Below are 13,481 nucleotides of genomic sequence, written 5' to 3'. Positions count from 1 at the left end.
ATATTTGGCATTGTATGATAATCCATAAAATAAACAGCTTTATGCATTGTATAATCTACTCTAAACATATATCAATACAATACACAATATGTAGAAATGTCAAAACAAATTAATTGAAACAATACAAAAATAATGTGTTTATTTCCTCAAAATTAAACATTTCAATATGACTGAAATGAAGAGAGAAAATCAAACTGATTTGTTTTGACACTTTAAACGTGAAAAAAGTTTGTCAAAATTGACGTTCCCATGCAACATTTCGATTTTGAGGGAACTGCGTTTTCCTGCGAAAAACTGTTCTGTCAAAATTTTTTGACCAGCTCCACTTAGAGTCTATCCAAACAGACAAGCATCACAGCCAAGACTCTCAAACGCTCCAGGTGGTCAGGAGATGGATTAGGCACAGAGCAGAACAGTCTCAGAGAAGGAAATAAATAAAGCTCACAGCTAGAGGTGGCCTCAAGTGTGGGTAACAAAGGGCTGTAATGTTGGAGATGCTCAGACCTGGATGGTGCTGAACTTTAATCCCAGAAAGGACTGAATTGCTCCAATTTTTAATTTTTTTTTAGCATATCTGTGTTGCAGAGCTGGTGCACTGATGGGAGAGGGTGCTTGTGATGCCAGTGCAGATCCTCAAGATCCTCTGGGACTTTCTAGTTCTTGGCTTTGGTTGGAGCCTAGCTGGTACCAGCCTTCTGTGCTTGACAGATTAATACTGGCAAGGATGAGATGGCTTTATTTTCCACACATCCTTCTGTCCCAGTGGAAATCCCAGGCTCAGGGCTTGGGGAATAGGTGGGAATGCAGTGCTGCAGGAAGATTGGCTCTGGGATTCAGGGCTGCTGAGAGCAGCTTTGGGTAGGAGTTCTCCCACCTTCGTGATACACAGCTTTTAAATCTTCTCATTATATAAATGCAGTTCCAGGTTAATGTGAGTTTCTAATTTAATACGCTGTTCCAAATTAAGAGTTAATATGGTATTTGATTATCTTTTTGCAATGAGATCCAACCCAAGGCTCATTGACTTCAATAGACTTTGCAGGAGGACCTGCAATGGCAGAGCCTGAGCTCCAGATTTCTGACTTCTGCTGCAGGAGCTGCCCATGAAATGCTGTTATTTGGGTCTAACTCTCATTCTAGCTCACTTTCCTAGCCTGAATTGATGTGCAGTGCATCTAAGTTCTCCTCTGTGGGGTGGCTGGGCTGCATGAGGGACTGACCCTGGGCGTTTCCAGCCTCAGAGCAGTGCCCTGCATACCCTGACCAGTGATTTGTGGAACTCACCTCTAAGTCATCCCCCGGGGAGTTGCAGGGACATGGAGCCCCCATCAGGGACCTGCTGTGCTCACCCTGGCCCTACCTGCAGCTCTGTTCCCCCACAGCAGCCTGAGCCATCCCTGGGAGGTGCCACCCTGCTTCCAGAGTGCCCGGGCAGGGCTGAGACCACAAAGGAACAGAAAATATCAATGATCTCAAATTATTATTGCTTTTAAATTTTAGGTCATAAGAGCTTTGTGGGATCATGGTTCTCCTTCACACTGAAGTTTATAAAAAGCCACCACATGTCAAAAGGGAAGAATTTCCCAAGGAAATTGTGGCTGCAGGAACCAGGGGGACTAAATGCACACTGAGTTTTATGGCAAATTCCTCATCCACTCGCGGGGATAAGGAAGGTGGAGCTGCCCAAGGCTGGAATTTGCGAGTAGCAACTCAGAGTCCCTTTCCTCTCCCCTCTTCAGCAGCTCCTCTTGGCTCCATCCAGCTGAGTGGTGGTGAAATGTGGTGCCCAGAGGAAGCTCCAGTGGTGCCTTTCATCCTGGCAGGCAGGCTGGCATTATCCAAGCAGCAGGAGCTGCAGCAGGAGAAGGAATGGCCTGTGGATTTTAACCCCTTCTGCTCCTCCACCCTTAGAACACAATAACCCAGCCAAAGGCTAAGCTCCTTTTAGAGGGATGAGACAAATGGGAAGATAAACCATTTGCAAGGATTAGGTAACCTCAGCTCCTTCTACTGAGAGAAGCAGTGGTGATTTGCATTTCCCAAGGCCTATGGAGTGGGATCACTCCATGTGAGCTTAGGTGACAAAGTCTTTTCCCAGGAATGAACTTCAGAACAGAAATATTGCACAGAGAGTCAGGTGTGGGATATGAGTTGACTTTCTTGAACTGAATATTATATTATTGCTCTCCAGAGGAGTTTTGGCACCACTTTTTTTTCCTTCAGCCTTTCAGCTCACAGGCCCCAGTTGCTGCAATGGAATATGTTAGAAAGACTGGCACCAGGATGGAGCAGTTCTGAAAGCAAAAACCAGGATTTCTGGACTCTGGCACAGGCCTCATGAAACTGAGAATTCAGATCACTCTTTCCTGAGTTTCCAGTAAAAAATGCAGGGAATAGAATGATTTTTGTCCTGTTTATTGTGTCTGGTTTGCAGGTGTTTCTTTTTCCAAATTGTGAGAAAAGTATTAAATGAATTTGGATATTTCCTCTTGTGCATAAATTACAAAATCTATTTCGGCTCAGTCAAAACACACAGCTTAAGAAAACACTTGATTTTGAATTTGAATGTATGTTACTCAACATGTAATGAAAAACAAAACACAATCTTGAACCAATCCCTTCCAAACGGAACACTCAACACATTCTGTTCCAAAGAAAAGCTGACTTTATCAAAACGCCTTTTTTTTTTCCCCCCCTTAAATCAACAAATTTCTACAAAGTGTTTTGCCTCTGATGAATTGGCATTTTCCTGACATGAAATGAGCAATCCAAAATAATTCTAAGCAGCTCTGTGGCAAGTCCCAGCTAATTCTGGAATAGTAGCATGAAGGTGCGTAGGAAGGGTACTGCAAGGAGATGTAAGAGATTTGGGTTGAATTCCTCAAGCAGTTATAAAATGATCTGGGACAAGCCATTAATCTACCCCATGTCTCAATGCCCATCCTGCTGAATGGGAAAAAGCAGCATTTCTCCATCTCCTAAAGCTGCTGCAAGGACAAAAATCTATTAATGCTTGTAAGATTACTGGACTTTGATATGAGGTGTAAAAATACTGAGGAAGACAGAAGATAGAGCTGCATTTTTGTGTAACTTAAAAAGAAATTATGGGGAAGTGGACTAACTAGGACAATACTTTAATAATAGTAGGAATAATTTCAAGTTCAGGGCAGTGCTTAATAGAAATCACTGCTCAACACCCGCCATATTTTTTTTTTTTTAATAAGCAGCTCAGAAAAGTGCAATTTATCATTATTATTATCATCTATATTCATTCTATCTCTGCCACTTCACAAATGAGAGGAGTTCCTCACAAACATCTACAAAAGCGAGCTCATTATCCAGTCTCCCTATTTTTAACTCTCATTTGTGACAATAGCTATCAAGCCCTTGCCAACAGTTGGGCTGCTGGTGTGCTGACACCGCTGCTCCGCGGCCCGCTGAGCGGGATTAGCTCACTGTTCCCTTGCCTTCCCCCATCTGTCCCCGGCCATCTGCTGTCCTTGCTCTCCTAAATGGATTCTGAGCTTTTTGGGGCATGCACCAAAGCCTTGCTGCTTGCTGTCTGCGCAGCACCCACTGTTCCAGACTTGGATTCAGCAGGATTGGCTTCAGAGTCGCAGAGTTTTGAGTGGGAAGGGATCCACAGGGATCTCATCCAGCCCAGCCCCTGTCCCTGCCCAGACACCCCAACAACCCCACCCTGGGCATCCCTGGCAGTGCTGTCCAAAGGCTCCTGGAGCTCTGGCAGCCTCAGGACCATGCCCATTCCCTGGGGAGCCTTTCCCTGATCCCCAGCCTGAGCTGCCCTGGCCCAGCCCCAGCTGTTCCCTCCAATCCCATCCCTGGTCACAGACACATCAGTGCCTCCCCTTCCACCTCCCCTTGTGAGGAACCTGAATCCCTCCAATCCCATCCCTGGTCACAGACACATCAGTGCCTCCCCTTCCACCTCCCCTTGTGAGGAGCCTGAATCCCTCCAATCCCATCCCTGGTCACAGACACATCAGTGCCTCCCCTTCCACCTCCCCTTGTGAGGAACCTGAATCCCTCCAATCCCATCACTGGTCACAGAGACATCAGTGCCTCCCCTTCCACCTCCCCTTGTGAGGAACCTGAATCCCCCCAATCCCATCACTGGTCACAGAGAGATCAGTGCCTCCCCTTCCACCTCCCCTTGTGAGGAACCTGAATGCCACAACTTCTGCTGAGTCCCCTCTTCTCCAGTCTGGAGAAACCTCAGCAGCTCCTCCTATGGCTTCTCCTCTAGGTCCTTCACCATCTTCACAACCCTGTGACACTTCACCATAAACCTTTTCCTGTGCACCTGTGTGCATGAGCAGAAGTTCATTTCAATTCTTTTCCCAACCTGTGGAAGGATCTCCTTTCCACACAGAGCCCTGACCCCAGTGTCTGTGGAGCCTGGAATTCAGAGCAGTGACTGTGGCACCTTGGCCAGCAGATTTATGGTCAGGACTTTTGGGGTTTGACTCCCTCTGTCCAGCACCACCTGATTTTGTGACTTGGTGGAGTCAGCTGCTACTCTTGCTTGGTTTGAAGGCACCTCTCATCCTCCTCATCATCACACCAGGAGTCTACAATTAGCTGAAATGTGGGGACAAACAAGCTGAGAGCGAGTACAGAGCTGTTACCACTACAATTCTTGCCTCCTTACAGGCAAGGAGTAATAGGAGTTTCTGCACAAAACCTGCTCCCTTTAGGCTGCTGGCTGAACTGCATTAATAAAAGAGGGTTTGTGGGGTGGTTTTGGTTCACAGAATATTCTGACAAGTTGTAAGCAAAGTGTTGATAAACTGAAAAGAAGAAAAAATCTTTTCTCCTACAAGTCATTTGGGGTAAAAAGTGATATTTTTATCACTGTTCCCTCTGAAGGGCGTGGAAAGACAAATCAAAAGGAGAAGAAAGCTCCAGTAATTTCAAACTGAGATTTGGAAACCCCCTTGGAGCTCTCACAACCCAAACACTGACATCTCCCAATCATTATTTTTTTCAGCATGAGCAATTTGGCAAAAGTGAAGTGAATTTGTGGACTCAGTTGGTATTTTTGGAGAAGTATTTCTCATCTTCTCTCCTTGCCTTTCCTCACCCGAAAATATTTCAGCTGATGAATATCCCGCAGGTCTAACCACTCATGCATATTTAAAACTGGAGTGGTGAAAGAATAATGCAAATTTAGACACTGATCAGAGCAGAATTATTGAGATTTGGGGATGGATTAGCCGATCACTGCCTGAAATAGTGAAATCCCACTTCCCTGAAAAAACAGCTTTACAACCATTTGGGATTTTACAGTGTTGTATGCCACAGTCACCCAGAGAGTCAGAGCCACTGCTGAGCTGCAGCTCCAGCCCTGACTCAGTCAGGTATCAGTGTCTGCAGTCTGAGCTATAAAGACATCTAGGTCAGAAGTGCCCAAATTCTGTTTTTCCAGAGCTCAGGTTTATCCACAGCAGTTCATATGACTTAAACTCTGACAGATTGGCTTCCCTTTCCATCCCCATTGCCTGAATTCCTCTGGCCCTGACAGAGGAGAGGTGTCCCCAGCTGGGCTGGGTTTCCAAAGGACAGGCAGGGCTGCTCCTGGTGTTGTCTTTCCAATATTTTCATGGGCCATCTCTCAGTTAGGGGCAGGACAGAAATGTTACTGCTCCACAAGTTAAACCCTAAAGGTGTGGGGCAGCAATCAGCTGTCCAGGAATCTGAGTGCACAAACTCAAAGCAGGCATGGCTGAATAAAAGCTAGAGTAGCACATCCTGTACTTAAAATTAAGGGTACACTTAATCTGTTCTCTGAAATGAGGTCAGACATTCGTCACTTCCCAGGGTTGAGCTCTAAACTAACATAAGCTGTTTCATCTCTCCCCTGACACTTCAGTCTCTTACTAATTTATCAGCATCCTAAAGCCGTGTGTGAAGTTGCTGAAGAGCAGAACTGTTTCAGATACAAATAGCAATTGTTAGCCTCTTCCCTCTGGTAAATGGCAGCAGGCAGAAACCTCTCTCAACCTGCCAAGAACCAAATGTGGGACACAAGGAAGAATTATTGGTGCATGAAGCTTAAAGAGATAGGGGACTTATTCCTGTACTGCAAATAATGCGTTCAGTAATTTCTCTTTCCTGAGTCTGCATTTCTGATGGAAATAGTTCACAACAACGAGCATGGGAAAACAGAAGGGATGTGTGTGAGATCAATTTGGGTCTAATAGAAGAGATAAATGAAAGGTACAGGGGCTAGGGGAAAGGTAGAAAATCCCAGGAGGCAGAGGAGTGTTCACAGCAAGCATGGAGAGTCAGAGCACCTGCATCCTGTCTGCCTGTTTGTAGCAGGGATCTGGGGCTGCACAGCCTCCCTTGGATGGAACAGACCTTGCAGTATAATTTTGTGCAAAATCTATCACTCTGAGCTCTCCCACTGTATAAAAATTACCTTTTAAGTGGCTAAGTAGACATCCAGCTCTATTCTTTTCTTCTTATTTCAAGAAACAATGGGAGTAACAGCACTTGCCTGCCTTACTAGAGTGCTGAGAGCTTTAATTAATGTCTCTAATTCAATTTGAACTCCTTGGATAAAAGGCACTGCCTTGTGACAGCGAAGGTATTGCTGAAAATAGAATATAATTAACACACAGATATCAATCACAAAGAAATTAAGTGTACATTCAAATACAACTTGCACTTTACAGAAAATACTTGCCTATTTTTCCTCCACGAATCCTGTAGACTCATAAGATAAGGAACATTTAATGTCCCAGGCTGAATTGGTATTAGAAAAAGGGCACCTTAAGCCACCTAACAAACTCCAAGGGGCTTTAAGAGGGATCTCGATGTGCACTGGGGGAAGAGCTTCCATGCTGGATGGGGCTGGAAAATGACTGCACCATGACTCAGAGTCAGCACATCCACCACTCCCTGCTCCCACTGCTTGTTTGCTGTGAACTGGAGCCATGTCCTGGCTCACCCACGGATCATGTTTATTAACAGATGTGATGATTGCATGATGGTGTTTGTTGACACGAGCCAGAAGGACCCAGCTCCCTCCCTCCCTACTGTGCTTCTCTTTCCTGTGGGGATGGGCTGCAGAGCTGGGTTTTGTTAACTGCTGACTTTGCTGAAATGGTTGGCATTCACTGTAGGGCAGAAACACCTTGGGAGCCATGTGGGCAGTGGGTTTGTGTTTTGGGAGGTGCTACAGCCCAATTCTGGCCTCCCCAGCAAGTTCTTGGTCTAAAGAGTCGCACAAACCCCATTGTGACTCCGTGCTGACAATTGGAAAGTGAGGCCAAGAGCCACATGTAAGGGCACTGCCCAAGGTCATAGGGGGAGTTTGGGGCAGAGTTGAGCCAGACACTGGATTCTTGGATCAAAACCCAGTGTCTGGCTCCCCCAAGCTCACTCTTTAGTCCACAGGTTGCTTCTGTGCCAGATTTAGCTGTTAGTTAGCCTGGGGTCTCCCACCCTGCTTCTTCCCTGGCTCCTTTTGCCAAACCCACAGAACATATTTCACATCAATGGAGCCCCATAAAGACACCTGAAAAATTCATTTCAGATTCAAGCTTGTTAGGAGGTAGATTGAGTGCACCTCACAATATTGTCTTAGACACAAGATAGTCCCACTTTAGTAAGCTTTATAGCTTCCATGGGGACCAGCCCTGTGGAGTGGATTAATCTTTAATGTGAAACAACATCTCTACAGCAGCTACAGGGGGGAAAAAGATACTACTGAAAAATTAAAGCTGATGGTGTGATAGTTGTGTGGACCCAGTTGTGCTCCACCATCCTCCATTGCCTCAGGCACCACTCCCTGCCCTCAGAACTGATCCAGGCAGCTTCCAGGCTGGAGATGTGATCATTTCTCCAGTGGTCTCAAGGCATGTTCTGCCCATATCTTACCTGCTGGATAAGAACATCACAGCCCCAATCATCCTGGCTCCAGCTGTGCCCCAAAGGAGAGGAAGAGAGGATGAAGAGCTGTGTGTGGAGAATTAGGGACTATCTCCTCTCTTTCACAAGCTGATATTTCCCCAGTGTATGATATTCACATGCAGGAGGACACACTGGGATTTCTCTGAGGCCCATTTTCGTTTGGCTCTTCTCATATTTCATTTCTCACTTGCACTGTGCTGGAAGCTGGAGGGGGGCTGTCCCCCACTTGGGTACATAAGAGCTCCCTTCCTCTCTCTGCAGCAGAAATCCAATAGACAGTGAAATATTTAAGGGAAAACTGATCCAGGCTGGCAGACGAGGGAAATAGCTTTGGGTGAGTTTAATGAGCAGACAACCAAGGAAGCTGGGACAGCATGTACAGAGCAGCTGATTGTTGTCTGCACACCCAGCTCATGACAAACACGCTGAATTTGAGTTGATGGGACAAGAACAGCCAGGCAGGGAAGGAGCCTGGGTGGAGAAGCAGTAAAAATGCACTTCTGGACTGGAATTTGGAGATGCTGAGGGTGGGATGGAGCTGGGAGCATTCTCCAGAAATCACCTTGGGCTCAGGAGTGGAAGCAGGGGTGTTCTGGGGCCCTCTTGGGTTGTGTTCTGCTGCCCTCAGGGTGGGGCTAGAAACTCCCCTGGTTTGTAAGGAAAAGTAGAACCATTCTGTGTGTGATGTGAGGGATTAAGCACTGAAAACCTCCCTGTTCAGGGATGAAATAGTAGTCAGTGGTGAAGGCTGATGTTCAAAACATGTCTCCAGAAAAGGAACAGGAACTGCAGGTACCACCATGTTTAATAACAGTAATATCCCATCTGCAATTAGAAATAAGTTTATTTGGGAACAACAGAAAAATCAAACATTGGCTGACTTTCCCATACTTAATTTTTTCCCCCCATTTCTTCCTGTAATGCAACAGCTGAGTGTCATCTTTATGACTTACACACCTCAGATCTGTGGAGTGCTGCCGAGCCTGCTGCAGCTCCTCGAGCACGTGCGGTGCCCATGTGCAGGCTCCCACTCTCTGGCACACACAGAGGGCTCCTGAGCTGCCCAGCACACCCAGGGCTCCAGCCCACCTGCACAGCAGCTCACACACTCATTGCCATGGGATGCAGCCCTGCCATGCTCCAGGGACAGCTCCTGGAGCTGAGGGATGGCCAGGCTGGCCAGCAGCACCTCTGCCCTGTGCTCTGCTGCTCCCAGCAGCCAGGGCTCACACACAGTGCTGGGAGTGAGGGTGGCACCTCTAGCACACCCCTCCTACACTCTCAGCAAAATCTCTTCTTTCTGGGAGTTAAAAACTTTGAGAGGACTCAGGCTCAAACCCAGAAAGTTTTCTGGAGATGTACAAAGAAGCCTGACATGAACTCTCACTGTGGCAAAGCACTGAGTAACCTCATTTCTCCTTTTTAAAAAAGTATCTGCAGTCTCTCTGCACTGCATTTTACAGAAACAGGTGGGTATCACCTGTCCTGAGCACAGCTTGTGCTCCAGATTTGGGGAGCAGCTTTAAGATCACTGCCAGCTCTCAGTGCTGGCACTCCCTCCACAAAACCCAGAAGGCAGGAGCAGAACCAGCTGTGAGCATGGAGAGGACTTTTTCCAAGCAGCTCCCAGGGGCGAGGAGCACAGCCCAAGAGGCTGAGCTGCTGCTGTGGAAGCAGGAGGGGACCATCCTGGGTGGGAGGTGACAGCTGAGCAGGCTCCTCACCTGCCACCTGGGGCACGGTGCCAGCAGTGCCAGGGGGTGACCGTGCTCACTGGGGTTTTGGTTGAGGGAAGAGATGAGGATCTGACTCCATGGTTCAGAAGGCTTGATTTATTATTTTATGATATATATTATATTAAAACTATACTAAAAGAATAGAAGAAAGGATTTCTTCAGAAGGCTGGCTAAGAACAGAATGGAATGATAACAAAGGTTTGTGTCTCGGACAGAGAGTCTGAGCCAGCTGACTGTGATTGGCCATTAATTAGAAACAACCACATGAGCCCAATCCCAGATGCACCTGTTGCATTCCACAGCAGCAGATAACCATTGGTTACATTTTGTTCCTGAGGCCTCTCAGCTTCTCAGGAGGAAAAATCCTAAGGAAAGGATTTTCCATAAAAGATGTCTGTGACACCGGGGTGCCAGCAGCCTCACTGGGAGGAGGATGAGCCAAGGGCTGAGATGCTGGCAATGGGAGTCAGGAGAGCAGGGCTCTCTTCCAGCTGTACCCATGGCTTGCTGTGTAACCTTTAGCAGGCCACCTTGCCCCCTGATTGCCTTCCCACTCATCATATGTCTTGTCACATGCCTGGAAGAGGAGCTGGCTCACAAAGGGCTGTCCCCAGCCTTGCTTTGCTGCTCTCCCAGCATGGCAGTGAGAGTGTGCCCTGCTCCAGGTGCTGGGAAGGATCTGCCTGGCTCAATGTGCATGCTCAGCCAGTCACCCTGCAGAGCCTTGATCCTGGGGAGAGCCTCCAGGTCCCACCATAACTGAAATAGCAACAGACCCCATCCCCTGCACCAAACACACCTCCCCAGCAGGAAAGCAGGGTGAGGACATTTTTATCTGTCAGACTTTGGCAGGATTTCATAGTTGTGTGTGTCTGTGTGTGTGTGTGTCTGTGTGTCCATGTGTGCCGTCGCCAGACCTGGGTAATTATTTTGTTTTATTTCTTTTTTTGGCAGCACTTGAAAGTAAGAGCTGGGTCTTTATAGATTGCTCAGGTTGCACAGAGTATGGATTACAGATCATCAGAGAGACATGAAAGCAGAAGACACGTTTCTCTGGCACAGCATTAAAGGGACAATAAAGGGGTAATTGTAGCCTAGGGTGCAGCCACCTCCAGTGCCTGGCCTTCACCTGCCTTTGCAGCACTGTGGAGAACTTCATGAGGGAAATGATGGAAAAGCTGGGCTGAGGATGTCTCAGGTCAGGACCTGGTTATTTCAAAGGTGGTAAATGCTCAGGAGGTTAAAGGTACCACTTAAGTACATGAATAAAACACTGCCAAATACTCTAAGGTGTAACACAGGCAAACTGAAGTCTTTTAGTTCTTGATTTTTCACATCTGTTTTCACCCTGAGAGAAGGTTGTCAAAGGATGAGAGCATTTTTAATCTCTCTCTTTCTCTCCCTCCTCCCTCTCCTCCCCTCCATTTCTCTTTCTCTCTCTCCTTCCTCCTATCCCCTCTCTCTTCCAACAGGACTCCACAGAATGGAGCAAGAATGAGAGGAAAAAGGCAGACAGAAAAGCATGAACTGGAGGCTTGTTGAGTTCCTCTACCTCCTGTTTATATGGGACCATATACTCATACAGCCCTCCCACCAGGACCCAGCTGCTACCAACCAACATGTCTCCAAGGAGTTTGATTGGCTTATTTCAGACAGGGGGCCTTTCCACCACTCACGGAGCTACTTATCCTTTGTGGAAAGACATCGTCAAGGATTTACAACCAGATATAAAATATACAGGTATGTCAGCTTCTGTGGCAGTCACATTCTCTGAACCTGAGAGAAGCAGAGAAAAGAATGATCAAAATGATTCTTGTCTCATTCACTGCTCCTGCGTTGTGCCAAAGCAGAATGCAATGTGGAGGTTGTTTGCCCAAGGTGATGGTGTTTTGTTTCCTGGGCCTGTCAGGGCCAAATGTGTGTGCAGGCTGTGGGTCAGCAGACAGTCACAAGATTTTGTTCAGTTGAGTTGAGTTTGGTGCTTGTGCAGATTCAGTTTAGATGTGGTGTAATATAGTATAGAATAATATAGTATAATAAAGTAATTACAGAATTACAGAATCACAGAATAGTGAGGTTGGAAGAGACCTCTAAGGTCATTGTGTCCAACCTGTGCCCTAACACCTCCACAAGACTATAGCAGCAAGTGCCATGCCCAGTCTTTTTATAAACACATCCAGAGATGGTGATTCCACCCCCTCCCTGAGAAGAGCATTCCAGTACTTTATTATCCTTTTGGTGAAGAACTTTTTCCCAATATCCAACATATATACCTTCCCTGACATAGCTGAGACTGTGTCCTCTGGTTCTGTCAGAGACCGACCCCACCTGTCTGCAGCCTCCCTTCAGGAAGGTGTAGAGAGCAATAAGGTCACCTCTAAGCCTCCTCTTCTTCAGGCTGAACAGCCCCAGTTCCTTCAAATGTTCCTTATAGGGTTTGTGTTCCAATTAATGAGCCTTCTGCTATCCATGGAGTCCTCCTTGTCACTGCTCCCTGCCACAGCGGTCACCTTGTGTTTCCAATCTGCCTCCTGTGCCTTGGATGAGTTTTTGGGTGCTGGGAGCTCTGCCAGTTCCCATGGGCTGCAGGCTGGGAGCTGCCCCATTGTCCCCATTCCACCTGGCAATGCTGCTTTGGTTCCCCCTGGCCCCCAGCTGGCAATGCAAATTGCTTCAAAGGCTGGGCTGGAGAGCTCTGATAGTGAGATGAAGGCACTGCAGTGTCATGGCAATGTGCACAGCACAGAGTGAGATGAAAAGGAGCTGAGGGGGTGGGTGTTCTTCATTCGTGGTGACAGACAGTTCACAGGCAGGTTCCCAAGCAGCTTTTTCAAATCAATGGAGCTCTGGACAGCCCAAGCCTCTGTACCAAACTCGTACGTGTGAACTGCCAGTAGCTGCAGGTTCACGTCAAGATGTCACCACGCACGTCAGTGTGACAGCTCTCACACTGCTGTGTAGGAGCCTTGGCTGTGTGCTGCCTGCCACGGATCTTTGAGGATTTATCTCCATGTACAAGTTGGACTTGGCCCAAGAGCTGTGATCTTGATTTAAGAAACTGCAGAGAGTTAAAAAAACCCGCAGAGAATAGGCAGAATTTGGATTTTATTTTGCCTTCTAGGTTTTTAAGCCTTAGTTGTTGCTTGTTTCAAACTCTTCTTGCCAGCTGTGCTATCTAGAACCACCCTTTTTCCTCCTCATTTTAATCTGAAAAGCTGGGGTGCTCACATGAACGCCCTTTTGAAGCAGCAAGCACTTTGGAGTGAAGGGGAATAAGCCAGCAAGTGTCAGGAGATTTGTGCTGAAACCCAAAGAGACTGAAAAACTCTGCCAGCCACGTGTGCATTTACATAATTATATGGTCCTGTTGTGCTTCAGAAAGACTCTTGCAAACACTGCCATGCAAAGTGGTGGGCAGGGAAATGCTGGTGAGCAGCCCGTGGCACTGTGCACATGGACATGGGCATGGGGAGGAGGGAATTACAGGGAATTACAGGGAGTTACAGGGAATCACCTGTGTGCAGGGAGTGCTGTCCCATGGGCGTGGAGCCAGAGGCAGAGTAACAGAGACTCGTGAGGCAACAGCTCTGTGTGGGGAAGAAAAATGATTTGTCCTTGTCCTGCAGCCTCCAGGGAGTGCAGAACCCCCTCTCCCTGCAGCAGCAAGGGGAGGTTAAAAGTTTTGTCCTGGCTTGTCCTCTCCAAAACAGCTCAGGGGGAAGACAACCCCAAAAGCTAAAAGCTGTGCTGCCTTGCTTCCACTGGTGAGGTCTCAGTGCCTGTGCACAGAGCAGCAGGGAAAAT

The 13,481-nt window shown here is 47.3% G+C and overlaps 1 protein-coding gene across 1 annotated transcript in view; it reads left to right on the top strand.

Moving 5' to 3' along the window:
- BRINP1 (BMP/retinoic acid inducible neural specific 1) overlaps nt 1-13,481 on the top strand; it is a 94,130-nt gene that overhangs the window by 17,607 nt on the left and 63,042 nt on the right. The window contains exon 2 of the mRNA XM_054646601.2: nt 11,150-11,417. Within this exon, the coding sequence (XP_054502576.2) occupies nt 11,200-11,417 (218 nt within the window). The 5' untranslated portion in view covers nt 11,150-11,199. The remainder of the gene's footprint in view (nt 1-11,149; nt 11,418-13,481) is intronic.

This window comes from Agelaius phoeniceus, chromosome 21 (assembly GCF_051311805.1).
Source record: "Agelaius phoeniceus isolate bAgePho1 chromosome 21, bAgePho1.hap1, whole genome shotgun sequence".
NCBI classification, from domain to species: Eukaryota; Metazoa; Chordata; class Aves; order Passeriformes; family Icteridae; genus Agelaius; species Agelaius phoeniceus.
Note: the sequence above shows the minus strand (reverse complement) of the source record. Positions and strands in the feature narration are given on the sequence as shown.